Source organism: Oncorhynchus tshawytscha, linkage group LG19 (assembly GCF_018296145.1).
Source record: "Oncorhynchus tshawytscha isolate Ot180627B linkage group LG19, Otsh_v2.0, whole genome shotgun sequence".
Classification (NCBI taxonomy): domain Eukaryota; kingdom Metazoa; phylum Chordata; class Actinopteri; order Salmoniformes; family Salmonidae; genus Oncorhynchus; species Oncorhynchus tshawytscha.
In genome coordinates, this window is record NC_056447.1 from 24098500 (window position 1) to 24118799 (window position 20300).

Consider the following 20300-nt stretch of genomic DNA (forward strand, 5'->3'; position numbering starts at 1 on the left):
TGTAGGGCTGAGGCGGTGAACCTGTAACAAACTGCTGCTGCCTGCCGAGTAGGCTCCCAGGGTGCAGGGTGCAGGGCTGAGGCGGTGAACCTGTAACAAACTGCTGCTGCCTGCCGAGTAGGCTCCCAGGGTGCAGGGTGCAGGGCTGAGGCGGTGAACCTGTAACAAACTGCTGCTGCCTGCCGAGTAGGCTCCCAGGGTGCAGGGCTGCAGTTTTGTTCTTAAAGAAATGCATACACACACACTCTAGTATACACATACACACACTAGTACACACACTAGTACACATACACACACACTCTAGTATACACACACACACTAGTACACATACACACACACTCTAGTATACACACACACACTAGTACACATACACACACTCTAGTATACACATACACACACTAGTACACACACTAGTACACATTCACACACACTCTAGTATACACACACACTCTAGTATACACACACACACTAGTACACATACACACACACACTCTAGTATACACACACACACTAGTACACATACACACACACTCTAGTATACACATACACACACACTCTAGTATACACACACACTAGTACACATACACACACACTCTAGTATACACACACACACTAGTACACATACACACACACTCTAGTATACACACACACACACACTAGTACACATACACACACACTCTAGTATACACATACACACACTAGTACACATACATACATACACACACAGGCCTGTACACTCACACACGCTATCGGATGCATTTAAACATTCATACAATCCCACGTGCTCTGTACAACACACACACACACACACACACACACACACACACACTCATGGACCTGCAAATAGGGGGCTGCTAATGGCTTCCAGTGGGAGATAGGGAGAGCAAGGTTTTATCCCTTAAGTGTAGAAGACTTAATCAGACAGAATGGCCGGGGGCCAGCAGCAGGACTGTGCAGCCCGCCCCTCCTGGCCAGGGGAGCGGCTCCACACACATTACGTATTCTGTGTCTACCTCTCCTGCAGACGGCTGCAGTGGAGCTGGGCCCAGGTGAGACTGCTCTCTGGTTAGGTCTGCAGAGCTCTCTCACTCACACACACTCCTTTACATGTCCTTCTGTTAGTGTTCATTATCCAATCTGCATAAAGTAGCAGCCTTTCATCTCTCTGTCCTTTCTTTCTCTATGTGTCTAGCACTAGCCCTGTGTTCTACAGTGTATTAACAGAAGGTCTAGCCCTGTGTTCTACAGTGTATTAACAGAAGGTCTAGCCCTGTGTTCTACAGTGTATTAACAGAAGGTCTAGCCCTGTGTTCTACTGTGTATTAACAGAAGGTCTAGCCCTGTGTTCTACAGGGTATTACCAGAAGGTCTAGCCCTGTGTTCTACAGTGTATTAACAGAAGGTCTAGCCCTGTGTTCTACAGTGTATTAACAGAAGGTCTAGCCCTGTGTTCTACAGTGTATTAACAGAAGGTCTAGCCCTGTGTTCTACAGTGTACTAACAGAAGGTCTAGCCCTGTGTTCTACAGTGTATTAACAGAAGGTCTAGCCCTGTGTTCTACAGTGTATTAACAGAAGGTCTAGCCCTGTGTTCTACTGTGTATTAACAGAAGGTCTAGCCCTGTGTTCTACAGTGTATTAACAGAAGGTCTAGCCCTGTGTTCTACTGTGTATTAACAGAAGGTCTAGCCCTTGTTCTTAAGTGTATTAACAGAAGGTCTAGCCCTGTGTTCTACAGTGTATTAACAGAAGGTCTAGCCCTGTGTTCTACAGTGTATTAACAGAAGGTCTAGCCCTGTGTTCTACAGTGTATTAACAGAAGGTCTAGCCCTGCGTTCTACAGTGTATTAACAGAAGGTCTAGCCCTGTGTTCTACAGTGTATTAACAGAAGGTCTAGCCCTGTGTTCTACAGTGTATTAACAGAAGGTCTAGCCCTGTGTTCTACAGTGTACTAACAGAAGGTCTAGCCCTGTGTTCTACAGTGTATTAACAGAAGGTCTAGCCCTGTGTTCTACAGTGTATTAACAGAAGGTCTAGCCCTGTGTTCTACTGTGTATTAACAGAAGGTCTAGCCCTGTGTTCTACAGTGTATTAACAGAAGGTCTAGCCCTGTGTTATACTGTGTATTAACAGAAGGTCTAGCCCTTGTTCTACAGTGTATTAACAGAAGGTCTAGCCCTGTGTTCTACAGTGTATTAACAGAAGGTCTAGCCCTGCGTTCTACAGTGTATTAACAGAAGGTCTAGCCCTGTGTTCTACAGTGTATTAACAGAAGGTCTAGCCCTGTGTTCTACAGTGTATTAACAGAAGGTCTAGCCCTGTGTTCTACAGTGTATTAACAGAAGGTCTAGCCCTGTGTTCTACTGTGTATTAACAGAAGGTCTAGCCCTGTGTTCTACTGTGTATTAACAGAAGGTCTAGCCCTGCGTTCTACAGTGTATTAACAGAAGGTCTAGCCCTGCGTTCTACAGTGTATTAACAGAAGGTCTAGCCCTGCGTTCTACAGTGTATTAACAGAAGGTCTAGACCTGCGTTCTACAGCGTATTAACAGAAAGTCTAGCCCTGTGTTCTACAGCGTATTAACAGAAGGTCTAGCCCTGTGTTCTACAGTGTATTAACAGAAGGTCTAGCCCTGCGTTCTACAGTGTATTAACAGAAGGTCTAGCCCTGCGTTCTACAGTGTATTAACAGAAGGTCTAGCCCTGTGTTCTACAGTGTATTAACAGAAGGTCTAGCCCTGCGTTCTACAGTGTATTAACAGAAGGTCTTGCCCAGTGTTTCCCAAACTCTGTCCTCAGACCCCAAGGAGTGCACGTTTTTGGTTTTTGCCCTAGAACTACTACACAGCCGATTCAACTAACCAACTAGTCATCAAGCTTTGATAATTTGAATCAGCTGTGTAGTGTTAGGGTAAAAAAAAAAACAAAAAAAAAAACATGCACCCCTTTGGGTCTGAGGACAGAGTTTGGGAAATGCTGGACATGGCTGCAGACTCAGGCTGGCTTTACTGCCTGTACCTGAGCAGTCTCTTTGTCAATGCAAGGCCCTCCCTGGGGTAGACCGGAGCACAGTTGTTTGTGTGTGTTTGGGGTTGAATGAAGAGGCTGAGTGAGGTAGGCTCTTTGTCTGATCGGGGGTCTGGGTGTGTGCTCTGAGGTCCCCCGCACCTTGTTTGCGTTCTGTGGAGGAGCACACGCACCATTCCTTGGATAAATAAAAGGGCTCGTTTAGAAAGGGCGCGTTTGGAACACAGCGCTGTTCTCCCATCCCCCTTATGGGCACAGGGGCTTTTTGTCGGGTAAATTCACGCTCTCTGTTTGTGAGGTCCTCGAGAGTGGTCTCGTTTGATCTCTACCCTCGTGCCATTCGCTGCTACGCTGATTGCTGTGTTTCCGACAGCAACGCTACCCCAGCTACATTTGCTGGTGTGTCATGATGTTACAGCTTAACAAGGCCCAGAAATGCAAATATCAGCATGCGCTCCCACCGCCAGAGCAGCAATTAACAGAGGAATTTCAATAATATAGAAATAAATAGTGTCAAGGATTGGGTGGGTGTGTTTGTGTTTGTGTGTGTGTGTGTGTGTGTGTGTTGTGTGTGTGTGTGTGTGTGTTTGGAGCTTTGTTTTTTCAATCTCTTGAATAATAGTTTAAAGAGGGAGGGAGTAGGAGAGGAGCCTGCCCTGTGATGCTGCTAGATACAGTGTGCTTCCTCTGGGAGCTAGGAGTTGTTAACCCTTCTCTACCTGGCTCAGATACTCTGGTTAACATGCAGGTATTTAGTTAACCCTTCTCTACCTGGCTCAGATACTCTGGTTAACATGCAGGTATTTAGTTAACCCTTCTCTACCTGGCTCAGATACTCTGGTTAACATGCAGGTATTTAGTTAACCCTTCTCTACCTGGCTCAGATACTCTGGTTAACATGCAGGTATTTAGTTAACCCTTCTCTACCTGGCTCAGATACTCTGGTTAACATGCAGGTATTTAGTTAACCCTTCTCTACCTGGCTCAGATACTCTGATTAACATGCAGGTATTTAGTTAACCCTTCTCTACCTGGCTCAGATACTCTGGTTAACATGCAGGTATTTAGTTAACCCTTCTCTACCTGGCTCAGATGCTCTCAGTATCATACTGACAGGTGTTAAGAGATGGTAGGGGACTGTTATTGTGGAACGGTCAGGGAATAACACCAATACTGAGTACACCCAGTCTGTAACTTAGGTTCTGATTTGCGGAAATGGTCCCAGTTGGTGAAAGAGGGGCTGAACCACACCTCAGTGGTGTGTGGACTGGGAGGGGAGGAGGGCAAACGGGGATCCCATTCTGGTTGTTGAGTTCTAGGTACCGGTTTTCCGTTTCTCTCACAGCCCCGGTGTGTGTTTTGGCAAAGGCTGGTCAGTGTAAGTAGGAAACAGAGGGTATCCAAGGTAACTTACTGAAACATGTTGGATTCATTAGACCCCCCCCGTTCCTCTCACAGGGCTGTTTTACTGTAGGTTAATGATGATGTCACAGAGCTTCTGAGGGAATTTAAAAACAGGGGAGTGACCTACTGTATATAAAATAGTACTCTGCATATACTTCCCCTACCTTACATTCTCTCTCTGCTACACACTCCCACTCTCTCTGCCTCTGTTTAGCAGTCTCCCCCTCCACTACTCTCCCACTCTCTCTACCTCCCGCTGGCTTCAGGGTTCACATGAACAGTGCTCTGTACACATGGGACGCAGGCAGGGGGAGGACATCTGGAAATAAATAAATATATCCTCTCTGCTAATGAAGACGAGCAATTCCCCACGGTCACGCTTTTATTAGAATGGTGTTTTTATCTCTTTCTAATGATCGTTATCTTTATCTCCCCCATTCTCTTTTTTTTTCTCTCTCTCTCTCTGTCTGTTTCTCTTGCTTTGTTTGGCTGCCTGGTGATCGTGGTGTGAGGTCTGTCTCTATCCTCCACTGGCTGTATGTTTCTGGTCATGTGGGCTAGGTCTCGCCCGCAGGACCAATCTCTCCGGGAAACATCTGTATCCCGTCCTGTGTCCACATCTCAAGGGCCAAGCCCCAAACCCCGGTCCGTCAGCACTGGCATTCCCCTCCTTTTCCCCGTCCCTTACCTTGCCTCTCCATAGCAACAAGACGGTGTATGGTTCAGTGTATAGTGTGAGCAACTGCATTGCCTCTGAACTCTATCCCAATGATTGCCTTCTGCATTCTTAAATGTAGTGGAATGGAATCTATGGAATCTAAATGAAGGTTAGAAAACATCATCTAGCAACATTTGGAGATAAATCATTCCAGGAAAGCCCAGACCAATCAATAGGTGTCTCTAATCTCCCCCATCTCTAAATGAGTTTTTTTTAAAGCCGGTAATGATCCTGTCTGCTTCCATCAGAGATGGACGTTTTTCCTGAATTTACACCCAGTGCACTATAGCTGTGTGTGGGAGGCTGGGGCCTGGTAGTGTCCTGAGCTTCACTTGTTTTAGCTGGGGAGCTGTGTGTACAGTTGTGTGTGGATGGGGTTTGCTGTGTGCTGTTGCCTGCAGGTAGCTGAGTGCAGTAGTACTGGGTAGTTGTGTTTGTAGAAAGAACCATCTCACCACCTCTACCCTGCTCTGCTCTCCTCTCTGCCTGACTACACTTTAATATTCCCCCTCTAATGAAGCGCTAAATGGAGGATGAGTAGAGCTCTGATTGGGTGTAATTTAGTGCTTTACCTCCTCTGCTGGGAAAGCGGTGTCTTTTAGGAATGAACAGGTCCACTGCAGGCTAGACTATTTAAAGAAGATCAACTGACTGTAGACTTTGACCGCCGTTTGTATTGGATCTAGCCTGTGTTATGCCACAGTGGGGTTTAGACTGTGTCCTCGTTCCTGAGAAAATGCCTCATTGGGCGTGACAAATTAGATTTTTTTCCCCCAAATAGTATAATTCCTGTATATGACAGCCCAAATAGTGCCTTGAATCCCTCCCTGAGCACCTGATGTATGAGCCATAGGCTGCAGACAATACCTGGTGTTCAGTAAATGTCCTCTAGGAGGATCTAAGAGCAGTCTGGGCCCGTAACTACTACAGTCCTAATGGGACCTTGGTCCAGATCCAGCCCATAGTTTCCCCCAATCACGCCTGAAGAGTGATCTCTCCTCAGAAACACCCAGAGAGAAGTAACTCTAAGTATTCTGTACTATGGGAATACTCTATGAATGGTGAAAAGGTACTACTGAGAGACACTGCTCAAGCTGAAGCTCTGCCATTTGGCAGCTCAGACTCTCTCTCTACAGTCCTGGCTAGCTCAGGGAAGAGAAAGAGGAATAGTGAGAGATGGAGAGAGATGTTATGGTGCAGGACCAGAGTTGACCCTAGTCTTCCAGGGGCTTGGGAGCCTGCTGGGTTTTAGCTCTAGGCCATCAGCAACAAGGCCAGTCCTCTTGGAGTCTGGCCGACACACTGGTCCCAACTCTGGATATCTGGATCGCACTCATGAAATGAACATGGGATGGTTGGAGAATGGAAAACAGGGTCTGTTGCCCTTGGCTTTGTTGGGGAATATGAAATAGTGTTTCTTGTCTGGTGAGGAGGCCACTCTGACCACCCTGCTGAGTTCTGCCTGGACAAACCAAGAGCATGAGGGGAAAATGGACTGGCCACTGCTTGGTCCAATCTGCACACTCAGACCATGAAGAGGAGTGTGTTATTTTTTCTGGAATGGGTCTGTTAGTATTTTGGTGTGGAATAAGCTTTTTATTTTTCCTCAACTTTATTTCAACTTAGGTGGGGAATTCACACATTAACAAAAAAACTCCATCTCTACGTACTAGCTCTGGGACTTTTTTACCACCACCTCTCGCTAATAAAGAAAACAGTTTTGACAGTTTGTTTTCGTGGCTTCTACTAGACTGTTGTTGGCCCATACCCTGGGCCATGGGGTTGAGGGGAAGGGGGGTCCTCATTGTGTCCTGACTACTGCCATTTCCTGTTTGTGTGCCAGCGGTGCTTCCTTCCTCTGCAGTGCCCAGGAAAACCTTCAACACACCTTCCTGTTCTGATCTGGTTTCTGTTGTTACATATCTCACACCTCTGAAATTAGGACATCAAAACAAGTAGAACACATTCCCAGTCACTCAGGGTAGACAGACAGACAGACAGACAGGGGACCTTTGATGTTTTCTCCCATCCAACCACCCACCCAGCTAATGAATGATTGAACACTTGTTTTGAGGTCTACCTGTTGTGTTTTTAAGGCATTGTCATGTAGATTAAGAGGAACCAACAAAATGCTGTAGTCCTAAAGATACTGTATGTATTTCTAAGCATCCCTCTCTTTTGTCTTTCTCTCCTCCTTCTCTCTCTCTCTCTCTCTCTCTCTCTCTCTCTCTCTCTCTCTCTCTCTCTCTCTCTCTCTCTCTCTCTCTCTCTCTCTCTCCTTCTCTCTCTCTCTCTCTCTCTCTCTCTCTCTCTCTCCTCTCTCTCTCTCTCCTCCTTCTCTCTCTCTCTCTCTCTCCTTCTCTCTCTCTCCTCTCTCTCTCTCCTCCTTCTCTCTCTCTCTCTCTCCTTCTCTCTCTCCTCCTCCTCTCTCTCTCTCTCTCTCTCTCTCCTCTCTCTCTCTCTCCTCCTTCTCTCTCTCTCTCTCTCTCTCCTTCTCTCTCTCTCTCTCTCTCCGTCTCTCTCTCTCTCCTCCTTCTCTCTCTCTCTCCCCATCTCTCTAGCGGTAGAAGAAGGCGAGTCGTCGGAGTTTGCAGGGAACTGGGATTCATCGTCTGTCCAAACAGGTATCCTCTTTGTTATTCGGAAGTGTGCAGCCTGCCAGGCAGCTGTCAGATCTGCGACACAGATTAGATTCTATATGTCACATTCCAGGTCCACCGCCAGACTACCCACTGAATCAGAATCTTTAATATCAATTCCACATGGCCCAGAATGTTCTGCTCTGAGGGAGAGGGGGATGAGAGAGGGAGATATGGCATGAGGGAGAGAGAGCTTTTCACAGGACGCTAATGTCCAGGCCTGCATGTGAGAGCAGACAGGACTCTGGGGCTCCAGCAGTCTCACATCCTGTTTGAGGTTTTGGTGGTAAAGTAGCTGCACTGAATCAACTCCCCTGTCCTCCCTCCCTCCCAGCCTGCTTTATCCAGCTATTCACATAGGGCCTATAGCACAGCAGTGGGATGGGTTCCTGATGGGCCCAAATAGCATCATGGTGATTGCAATCAAGATCATTTGTTAAGGATTCCATTTGATTAATGCATGGCACCCACTTCAATGTTCTTTACACGCAGTGCAGAGACACAGTCACAGCCATGGAGTCATTGGTATGGCTGTACCTGGAGATGATGCAGCAGATAAATGGACCCATTTTTACAGAACACGGTATGAGGATGGTGACTGACTGATTGTGGTGACATGTTGGCCTCTAGTCTTTGAGTCAGCCCAACATTATGAAGGAGAATATTTATTCTGTTGTTTTACAGCAGTGAGAGATAAGAGAGCTGCATGTTATTTATCTAAACGGTGCTCTCTCTCTCTCTCTCTCTCTCTCTCTCTCTCTCTCTCTCTCTCTCTGCTCTCTCCTTCTCTCCCTCCCTCACTCTGTCCGTTCTTCTGGGAGGGGGAATTGGAAAGTGAGGCCCTGAGGGTGTGATGAGGCAGGGGCTTCTGGTGGGGGGTTGGGGGTGCTGACTGAGGTCCTGGGTGGCTGGAAAGTGCTTTATGTGTGAGATACAGCAGGAAGTGGAGTCCCAGTGCTCTCACTAGCTCTGCTCTCTTCCTCCCTGCTGTTTCTCTTCACCTCTTCCCCACACACACAGACAATCTCGCTCTATCATTCTCTCTCTTGTGTTTGTTTGTGCTCCTGTGTTCAGGCTCAGGGGGGCTGCCCGCCATTTCTTATTTAAAAATCTAAAAAACCTTCCTTCCCTTTATTCCCTGGGAGATGATGTCGACAAGGACACTGGCAGGCTTTTGCTGGTATTAAATTCAAATATTTTTCCTTCCCTTCTCTGGAAAATGTGTGTCGAGTTTGGAAAGAGCAGCGGGGGGTTGAGGGACGAGCCCCCCCCCCCCTGAGGGCCCCTTTGGTCTGTCCCACAGGAGGTGCCTGCCTACCCCCTCCTCTCCACATCCCACCCTCCACCCCAGCCTCCTTGAGACAGAAAAACAACACATCCCTCCCTGGCCCAGAGGGGGAGAAACGGAAAAGAGAAAAGACAGAAAATGAGCCAGGTCTGACACTGTAGACCAAGAGAGGGAGAGGGTGGAAAGCATGGAGAGGACGAGTGAGATTGAGTGAGGAAACGAGAGGGGGAGGGGGGAGTTTTTGGATAGTAGTACAGACGTTTGTCATTTCTGTGGAAGGAGGAGGAGGGGCCGTCAGTGGTGATGTTTTAATAAGTGCCACTAGAGCTGTGGAGTTCAGCCTTGTTTTGCTGGCTTCCTGTTGGAAAGACCCCACTGCTTCACTGTCTGATAGAGATCACCAGGGTTAAGCACACAACACATGCTCAAATCAAATTGTATTTGTCACATACTTCATAAACAACAGGTGTGGACAATGAAATGCTTACAGGCCCTTCGCAACAATGCAGAGAAAAAAACATAAAGAAATGATAGAAAAAGAATAACAGGTAATAATAAAAACACAATGAGTAGCGATAACTTGGCTATATACACGCTATGCTACAGGCAGAATTTTTGCGAGGTGACGGTTTCTCCATGACCTCTTACATACACAATCAATGCAGACACACACACTGCACCCTGTCCGTGTGGACTGTGATTCATGGTGGAAAAAGTAGTCTCATATCCCTGAGCAAAGGGCCGATAAGGGGCTGTAATGGAGCTGAATTAAATTATTTCATTCATTTCCTCCCACAGCCATTGGTTGGCCGTTGCATCAGCGACACCAATGAGAAGGGCCTTTTCCCCCCCGGCCCTGCCATTACACCATTGGGCTGTGGGTGTTGTCTGTGACCTCACTACTGAACAATATGGTGTTCTCGCTATAGGAACAGTACGGTGTTCTCGCTATAGCAACAGTACGGTGTTCTCGCTATAGCAACAGTATGGTGTTCTCGCTATAGGAACAGTATGGTGTTCTCGCTATAGGAACAGTATGGTGTTCTCTCAGTACTGTTCTCGCTATAGGAACAGTATGGTGTTCGGTGTTCTCGCTATAGGAACAGTACGGTGTTCTCGCTATAGGAACAGAATGGTGTTCTCGCTATAGGAACAGTATGGTGTTCTCGCTATAGGAACAGAACGGTGTTCTCGCTATAGGAACAGAATGCTGTTCTCGCTATAGGAACAGTATGGTGTTCTCGCTATAGGAACAGAACGGTGTTCTCGCTATAGGAACAGAACGGTGTTCTCGCTATAGGAACAGAGCGGTGTTCTCGCTATAGGAACAGAACGGTGTTCTCGCTATAGGAACAGAATGCTGTTCTCGCTATAGGAACAGAATGCTGTTCTCGCTATAGGAACAGAACGGTGTTCTCGCTATAGGAACAGAACGCTGTTCTCGCTATAGGAACAGAATGCTGTTCTCGCTATAGGAACAGAACGGTGTTCTCGCTATAGGAACAGAACGGTGTTCTCGCTATAGGAACAGAACGGTGTTCTCGCTATAGGAACAGAATGCTGTTCTCGCTATAGGAACAGAATGCTGTTCTCGCTATAGGAACAGAATGCTGTTCTCGCTAGGAACAGAATGCTAGGAACAGAATGCTGTTCTCGCTATAGGAACAGTATGGTGTTCTCGCTATAGGAACAGAATGCTGTTCTCGCTATAGGAACAGAATGCTGTTCTCGCTATAGGAACAGAATGCTGTTCTCGCTATAGGAACAGTATGGTGTTCTCGCTATAGGAACAGTATGGTGTTCTCGCTATAGGAACAGAATGCTGTTCTCGCTAGAGGAACAGAATGCTGTTCTCGCTATAGGAACAGAACGGTGTTCTCGCTATAGGAACAGTATGGTGTTCTCGCTATAGGAACAGAATGTTCTCGCTTAGGAACAGAACGCTGTTCGCTATAGGAACAGAATGCTGTTCTCGCAATACGGTGTTCTCGCTAGGAACAGAATGCTGTTCTCGCTATAGGAACAGAATGCTGTTCTCGCTATAGGAACAGAATGCTGTTCTCGCTATAGGAACAGAATGCTGTTCTCGCTATAGGAACAGAATGCTGTTCTCGCTATAGGAACAATACGGTGTTCTCGCTAAGGAACAGAATGCTGTTCTCGCTATAGGAACAGGTGTTCTCGCTATAGGAACAGAACGCTGTTCTCGCTATAGGAACAATACGGTGTTCTCGCTAAACAGAACGCTGTTCTCGTGTTCAGAACGCTCGCTATAGGAACAGAACGCTGTTCTCGCTATAGGAACAGAACAATACGCTGTTCTCAATACGCTGGAACAATTGTTCTCGCTATAGGAACAGAATGCTGTTCTCGCTATAGGAACAATACGGTGTTCTCGCTATAGGAACAGAATGCTGTTCTCGCTATAGGAACAATACGGTGTTCTCGCTATAGGAACAATACGGTGTTCTCGCTATAGGAACAGAATGCTGTTCTCGCTATAGGAACAATACGGTGTTCTCGCTATAGGAACAGAATGCTGTAAGGACAGTGCAGCAGACAGAGATGCTAAGCTAACATTACAGGCACCAAAGGCATAAGCATCACAACACATGCACCCATTTTTAGAAGAAGAACGTTTCTAGAAAGACTTGTTATTGAAAACATATCAGACTTCCAATCCAACAGTCAGGGATTGGATTAGTTTAAGAAAACCACGTGTGCTATAATTTGGAGTATGTTTCCACAATAGTTTGACGGTTTTGTGCGTTGTTTGTGTGTTATGTCTGTGTATTTGTTGGGTTATAGTGTGTGTGTTGTTTTGATTCCAGGATGTCCCTTTAACAGTGTGTGTTGGATCACTCCACTGTCTCTCTCTCTCTCTCTCTCTCTCTGCAAAGTGAGATGTCAGTCAGTCTCGTGGCTGTGCACGCTTTCAGTCCCCTCCGGGCTCCAACCTGAGTGTGCGCCAGCCGTCCGGGGGAAAGAATGTACTGGTTTTATTTTTCCCCTTGAAAGGAGGAGAGGAAGGAGGAGAAAGAGGAGGAGGAGGAGGAGGAGGAGAAGAAGATATTACAAGGGGCAGACTGAGACACAGGAGGACGGCCCTCCTTTCTGTTCTTGCTAACTAATGTATGGACATCTTGATGATGTAGACCAGAGGACACTTTGAAAAAGAGGACACGTGTCTCTCTCTCTCTCATTCTCTCATTTGTCTCCCTCTTCCTTTTTTCTCTCGCCATCTCCCTATATAAACCTCTGGAGGTCCATAATATATTTTTTAATTTCCCCAAGGCAACGACAGGAAAACAGTTTTAATGTGCGAGGAGGAGGTGTGTGCTAGCGTGTGTGTGTGTGAAGCCACGGGCTGGAACAGGTGATGGCATTGGTGAGCAGCTGTCAGGCTGTTTGTGTGTGATTTAATTCGCTCCCTTCCATGACACTCCTTTTGGTTTTCATCAGCCTCTCTGGGTGGAGGGGCTGGTGTTGGGTGCTGCGCTCCCCTGCCTCCCTGCCTCTCTGGGGGGGTTAGAGACACACTGAGCCTGGTACACAGTGCTTCTGCTGGCTCCCTGGGGGGAGCACTGTATTTTGAAAAAAAAAGTTGGCAGAGGACAGGGGAGCTGTGGAGAGAGGCCTGCTTTAAATAGGTCCCCCTGTTTACTGGGAGAAGGATAGTGCTCCCCAGAGAGACGGGGGGCTGCACCTGCTCAGCCTGTGTCTGTGTCCCAGACCCCAGTCCTTTTGTTAGTACCCATACTGGACGCACCTGACAGCCTAGAGGCCAGTTAAGGAGGTTCACAGATTCATACAACATTGTACAAATGGTAAATAACCTTTTCTCACACTGTAAACCCAGTGAACCTCCCATGGTGATTAGCGGTGGCTATTTTATTTTTTCACTCCATAAATAGTTTTGACCTTCTTTTTGAAACATTAACCAGGCATAGTGAATACAATGGTACAGTTCAAGTCGGAAGTTTACATAGACTTCAGCCAAGAAGCCAAAAATGTAGACCTCCACGTGTCTTGTTCATCCTTGGGAGCAATTTCCAAACGCCTGAATGTACCACGCTCATCTCTCAAAACAATAGCACCCAAGTATAAACACCATGAGACCACGCAGCCGTCATACCGCCCAGGAAGGAGATTAGTTCCTTCTAGAGATGAACGTACTTTGGTGCGAGAAGTGTAAATCAATCCCAGACCAACAGCAAAGGACCTTGTGAAGATGCTGGAGCAAACAGGTGCGCAAGTATCTATATCCACAGTAAAACGCTCAGCAAGGAAGAAGCCACTGCTCCAAAACCATCGTAAAAAAAGCCAGACTACGGTTTGCAACTGCACATGGGGACAAAGATCATACTTTTTGGAGAAATGTCCACTGGTCTGATGAAACAAGAATAGAACTGTTTGGCCATAATGACCATCGTTATGTTTGGTTGGAAAAAGGGGGAGGCTTGCAAGCCGAAGAACACTATCCCAACGGTGAAGCACGGGGGGGGCAGCATCATGTTGTGAGGGTGCTTTGCTGCAGCAGGGACTGGTGCACTTCACAAAATAGATGGCATCATGAGGGAGGAAAAGGATGTGGATATATTGAAACAACATCTCAAGACATCAGTCAGGAAGTTGAAGCTTGGTCGCAAATGGGTCTTCCAGATGGGCATTGACCCCAAGCATACTTCCAAAGTTGTGGCAAAATGGCTTAAGGACAACAAAGTCAAGGTATTGGAGTGGCCATCACAAAGCCCTGACCTCAATCCTATAGAAAATGTGTGGGCAGAACTGAAAAAGCGTGTGTGAGCAAGGAGGCCTACAAACCTGACTCCGTTACACCAGCTCTGTCAGGAGGAATGGGTCAAAATTCACCCAACTTATTGTGGGAAGCTTGTGGAAGGCTACCCTAAACGTTTGACCCAAGTTAAACAATTTCAAGGCAATGCTACCAAATACTACTTGAGTGTATGTAAACTTCGGACCCACTGGGAATGTGATGAAAGAAATAAAAGCTGAAATAAATAATTCTCTCTACTATTATTCTGACATTTCATATTCTTAAAATAAGGTGGTGATCCTAACTGACCTAAGACAGGGAATTTTCACAAGGATTAAATGTCAGGAATTGTGAAAAACTGAGTTTAAATGTATTTGGCTAAGGTGTATGTAAACTTCTGACTTCAACTGCATGTACCTCACCAGGCCTGTTTTTCTTACTGTCTATGTGCTGTACCTGACTCAGTGAAGTGGAGCATTCCTTCTGAATCCCCTCTCTAACATACTCCGCGAGAGCTATTTGCAGTCCATCCATGTTTTACTTCACTTGGCTGCCGCTGGTCGGTTTGAATGTTTGTGCGCTGTGGAGAGTTGAAAGGCAGCCTTGTACTCTTTTTGTTTTTCATAAAAACACTGGTTTTGTGGAACTTGGAGCTCGTATTTTTCTAACTCCCAGGCAGGCTGGATAGTGATGGCGGTGGAGTGGTGTACCGGGCCGTGTTTGGGCGACCCAGGGCCAGGTGTCCTGCAGATTTACGCCTCTCTTAGCGCAAGTGTGTCCCAAACAGGCCTCCGTCCTGGCTCACAGCACTGCTCCAACACCTAGTCCGGACTCTGTGCTCCATCCGCTCATACAGTTTATTTCTCTCTCTCTCTCCCTCTCACTCACTCACTCTCTCTGAGGACTCCAATGAAGTGTCTGTATTCTGTTTGCGGTATGCCTGTATTCTCCCTCTGTGTACAGTACGATCAAGTCTCACTTCCGTTGCGTGCCCACTGTATGAGTAATAGGAAACTGCTCTGCCTCCAGAGGTCAGGACATTGGGACTGGAACTAGCCAGGGGGATCGTAACGAGCTTCACTTTAAATGTCAAATCTCAAAAGGCACTTAAATGTAGGTTTTGGTTCTGAGCATTTGTGGAGTGGAGGGGAGGGAGCATCTCTGAACATTCCCAGACATTTGCCTAGTATTTCAGTTCAGCTGGTGTTTATTCCAAGTCAAATAATATTTGTTAAGCTGATTATAAGAGGTGAGAGTAGATCTCTCTACCTCCGTGTACATCTAAGATGGGGATCGCTGTACTCTGATGGTGCAGTGAGGGAGGGAGAAAGAGAGACTCTCTGTCTTTGCTGTTGCCTTTGTCTTGTCTCCCCCGTCGCATGCCTGGCGGTGTCCATTAAGCCCACATCGCCCAGCTCCTAATTATTTCCACATCTCACGTTGGAGCTTTGCACCGTTAAAACAGGAGGAAAAAAACATATCAACCTAACGAGCGGTAATTAGCGGGTCCCAGCAAGGCGGGCCTCTCCTCGGCAACACCACTGCTCTGTGGATTCTGTTAATTCACTTCTCTTCATCTAATTACCCCACACAAACATGTCTGTTTGCCTTTCCTCTGAGAGGGAGCAAGAGCGGGAGAGGGGCATTATCTACAAACATTAGACACCCTCCTCCCTCTCATAAACACACACACACAATCTATGAGGCTTAATCAGCAGATATGAAACGTCTGACCTTTATTCATGAGGAAATAATTAGTTGAATAAAATCTGAAAGTACACTTGCCAACGAGCGAATGGTTACAGTATGCTAAGAGTATCTCCATAGCATTAAAGCGAATTGAAATAAAGACAATTACTGATTATTACAGTATATTGTAAGAGTATTACTTTGAGCACAACCTGCTGGTATGCAGTGATTCCTTTCCCCTCTACAACCAGGAAGTGCCAGTCCAGTTGTAGATGTTAAGGGGAAGGGTTAAGATGACCATCCTATCATTACTGTAGGACCATGTTCTCACCCTGTTAACTCCACTGGTCTCTTCTTGGGGCGGCAGGGTAGCCTAATGGTTAGAGCGTTGGACTAGTGACCGAAAGGTTGCAAGTTCAAATCCCCGAGCTGACAAGGTACAAATCTGTCGTTCTGCCCCTGAACAGGCAGTTAACCCACTGTTCCTAGGCCGTCATTGAAAATAAGAATTTGTTCTTAACTGACTTGCCTAGTAAAATAAAGGTAAAATAAATAAAACATTTTTTTAAATGTACACCTGTTCTCCAAGTATTTCTCCCTCTTCTCTTTCTGACCATTACCCCATTTTTTTTTTATATTTTTTTTTTAACCTTTATTCAACTAGGCAAGTCAGTTAAGAACAAATTCTTATTTTCAATGACGGCCTAGGAACAGTGGGTTAACTGCCTGTTCAGGGGCAGAACGACAGATATGTACCTTGTCAGCTCAGGGATTTGAACTTGCAACCTTTCTGTTACTAGTCCAACGCTCTAACCACTAGGCTACCCCGCCGCCCCATCATCTGTCCCAGGTTATTTTTGGGGGGTAGGATATATGGAGATTGTACATTTTCTCAGCACAAAATAAGTATGTGAATAGTCTGCCAAATTGTATTTGACAGTATTTTTTAAATACTTATTTCAAATAGTATTTTCGAATACCTAGGTTAACTGCATGGGAGTGTATTCGAGTCAATGTATTTGAGTATTTTAAATACTTTCCAAGTTTATTTCCAAATAGATTTTGCATTTAACTACTTGTCTTTTCAAATAAAAAGTATCTGAATATTACTTCCAATGTATGTGAAAGTAATTGAGATATTTGAAATAGTTTTTGAACGCGAGTCTGGTGCGTGTTTGTGTATGTGAGTTCATTTGATCTGACTGTGTGTGTATGTAAATGTGTGTACTATGGGTTTGTGTAAATGTGTGTATGAGTGTTTTTGTTTTTTGTGTGTTTTTGCCTCTTGGCGTGGTGACGGTCTGTGACTCAGAGATAATGGCTCTCCGCAGAGTGGGGGACAGGAGCTCCAGCTGGCACAGGGAGACATGACGTGTGCTGCTGGGATTACCACTGCACGCCATGCAGACCCTGCCTGTGTCCCCAACACTCCTCCACCCCTGGAAGCCCTAGGCCCTCATTAAGTGTCCCTACTCTGGATGGGATACCGGGGAGGGGGGCAGCCAGGAGTGGACTATTAAATGAGGGATAAAACAAACATATGAAAGCAAAAGTAGAGGAAGAGAGGGGGTATAGGATAATGTAATGGGGTCAGTTAAAACTGCCTTTGTGAGGGTAACATTTGTTCTTGGGTAGGTGTTGTTGTTTTATTCAGACAGTGGTCAGGAGCATTGAGTTTAAACGGCACGTATTTTAAGATGAAACGCATCAATCATTATCTCCACAACTATCTTGTCAGAATACCCGCTGGCAACTGCCATGCCTGCCTAACAGAGAAAGGTGTTTGACCTATGACCTTATTAACCTCACACAGGCATGTCATTTGTGTTTGCTACATGATATCTAGGAACATTATCGTTTACTATTTGCAGAGGAAAACTGGCCACTAGCAGGGCTGTCATTGCATTAACCATTGACAGAGCACTGTGCATGTTTAGCTCTCCAACCTAGCAGACAGGTAGGCAGAAAGCAGGCTGTCTGGATGAGAAATATAGTCTCTCAGAATATATCTGGGGGCATAAAGAGGCCTTGTTCATCTGAATGGCCATTTAGAAATCATTAGTCTCCTTGGACACCACTTCCAACATAAGCCCTCATTTCATTTTGGTTTCCTCCCCTCAAATTGAATTATGTTTGAAAACACTCTGCGCGTCTCAAACGACTCTGCAGAGCCTTATTAGTAATGACCTCAGCACACATTACGGCACATCTAGGTGTGTGTGCGTCTGGTTGGGTAATATTGTAGTGTGTTTTGTCTTTGCCTGTGAGGGCGGTGTTGCTGTGTGAATGATAACATTCAACTATAGGACTTTATCTTCGATATGGTGCCAGTGTTAGACTTTACAACTGTGTAGTAGTGTTTAGCTGTAAACACTCTCCTAACCATTGTGAGTCCTATTACAGTGGTGTGGTCTACACCAGGTAGAGAAGCCAGCCCACTTTTTTTACGTTCACTAGTATCCGTCACCTCTCCCGAAAAACGATTCTCCGCCAATCAGGACCATTATCCTCTCATCTCCTCCTTCCAGATAAATAGTGTGCTCTGTGTTCATCAGGGCCACTGCTGGAGCTGCAGTGGGTACAGCTGGGGTGCGCACCACCACCGTATCAATCTTCCCCAGTAGCAGGCACATCCAGGGAGGCCTAATGACGGAGGCAGCAGCACTGTGTAGAAGGCCTCTAAATGAAGTGTGCTCCGGACCCCCCCCCTGAGACCCCCTCCTCCATCAGAGATTTGAAAGGCTTACTGGAGGAGCGGGGGCTGCTGTAGAGTGGGGGTGGTGGGGGGCTGAGGAGGGGTTGCTGGATGGCATGGGGCGCCCCCCCCACACACACCAAACACCCTCCCAACCGTGCCAGGCACTCTCATCCTCTCCTCTTCCTCCTGCCGAGCCCCATCCATCTCCCTGAGCCCTGTGGAGAAGAGGGAAGGATAGATGCGGGGGAAAGAGGAGGAGGAGAGGTGGAGAGGGGAAGAGCAAGGTCCCATCTGGCTCCTCCCTTGTTGTCATGGTAGCCGGTTGTGCTGGCATGTACTGGAGTTGGCAGTACCCATACCTCTGGCGTGAGGGCACCTTTGGGAATGACGGTGTGTGTGTGTACACATGCATGTATTAATGTTAGTTTGATTGTGCATTCATGTGTGTGCATGTGTTTGACTGCTAATATGCATTTCCTCTGTCATGGATGAAACATTGTTTAAGGCGCATATCAATGAATATGTGGGTATGTTCATGTCTAGATGTGGAAAGGTGCCTGTGTCTTTGTGACTGCAGTGTAGGACTGTGTCCGTGTAGCATCAGTTAGGGGCCACTCTCCTCCCTGTCCAGACGGCGCTCTCACCACTGGACAGATGGCCATAACCCTCCCTCCCACTCCTTTCCCCCCTAAATGCTCCATTCATCCCTCCATCCATTCATCCCATCATCCACCCTCCGCATCTCTCCCCGAGAGGACGAGTGTGGAATTAGAGCACTTCCACACACAGTCTCTATCTCACTGATCCAGCCCAGACACTCTCTCTCTCCCTACCTAAGTTGTGCTGGGGGGCTGGGGTCATGGGCCAGAGCCCATTACCAGCAGCAGAATGGCGGGCGGGCAGAGTGCTGGGCACTGCCAAATCAAAGCTTTGGAGTGCAGGAATGGCCTCCTCCTGCTCTCCTCTGATTGCACAAGTCCACCATGATTAGACAGGATGTGGAGCCTTAGGGATCCAGCCAGCAAAACCACCCCCACTCCCTCTCCATCTCTCTTTCCCTTTACCACCCTCCTCTTCTGCACTGACATTCCCCATCTCTCTTTCTTTCTCTCTGTCCCTTTCCCTCCCTCCCTCCCTCCCTCCCTCCCTCCCTCCCTCCCTCCCTCCCTCCCTCCCTCCCTCCCTCCCTCCCTCCCTCCCTCCCTCCCTCCCTCCCTCACTCCCTCCCTCCCTCCCTCCCTCTCTCAGTCTCCAGTCCTTTTGGAACAGAGCGTTTAATGTGATAATAAGGTGTGAAAATGGAGCCACAATGGTGGAGGGAGGATTGTGGAGGCCGATTTTTCCACTGGTCCTCCTCTCTGCATGCCATGAGTGGCAGCGTGGGCACACAGGCTGGCATGAGTCGTCTCCCTCCAGAGCCCTGAGTCCTTATACACCCTCTAATGCCACCTCACATAGACTCTCCATTAGAGAGCACACACAGGGCATGTGACCAGGGACATCTTTAGTATGAGATGGACTTGAAATAGTGCTTGTCCCTTTCAATTGCTGGTACAAATGGACTCAATCAAAAAATAATCTATTACCTCTGACCAATCTCCAGTAGATCAGTAGTTCCGGCTGTATGAGTCACATGCTGGTACTCAGTTTCCCTCTCTCTGTGTTTTTGTCCCAGATGTCCCTGCTGCGTTGGACCGCGAGGCGGCAAGGAAGGAGCGGCGTGCAGCCCTAGAGGATGGGGACCACAGTGTCACCAGCCATGACGACCGCATTGGGGATGATGACCTGGACGATGAGTCCATCTTCACCTGCGACAATTGCCAGCAGGACTTTGAGTGTCTGGCGAAGCTGACTGACCACCGCACCAACCACTGCCCCGCAGGTAAGACATCATACACACACTGAGATTAATACACTACACTGCAGGTAAGATAAACACAGGGTGGGCTACATCCACAAACAGTTATTTTGGGGCCAGGGGACTCGGGTTGTTACCACCTTTCAGTTCAATCAATCCAATACCTTGAGTAGTATTTAAAGCTACATTATGTGACCTGACC

The 20300-nt window shown here is 47.0% G+C and overlaps 1 protein-coding gene across 3 annotated transcripts in view; it reads left to right on the forward strand.

The window, feature by feature from the left end:
• The window catches only part of LOC112218500 (zinc finger protein 423), a 154635-nt gene that overhangs the window by 19616 nt on the left and 114719 nt on the right, over positions 1-20300 (forward strand). For 2 of the 3 annotated variants that reach the window (XM_042301488.1, XM_042301489.1), the window contains exons 2-3: positions 7711-7773; positions 19916-20122. In XM_042301488.1, the coding sequence (XP_042157422.1) occupies positions 7711-7773; positions 19916-20122 (270 nt within the window). The remainder of the gene's footprint in view (positions 1-7710; positions 7774-19915; positions 20123-20300) is intronic. The other variant, XM_042301490.1, reaches the window with a different exon arrangement.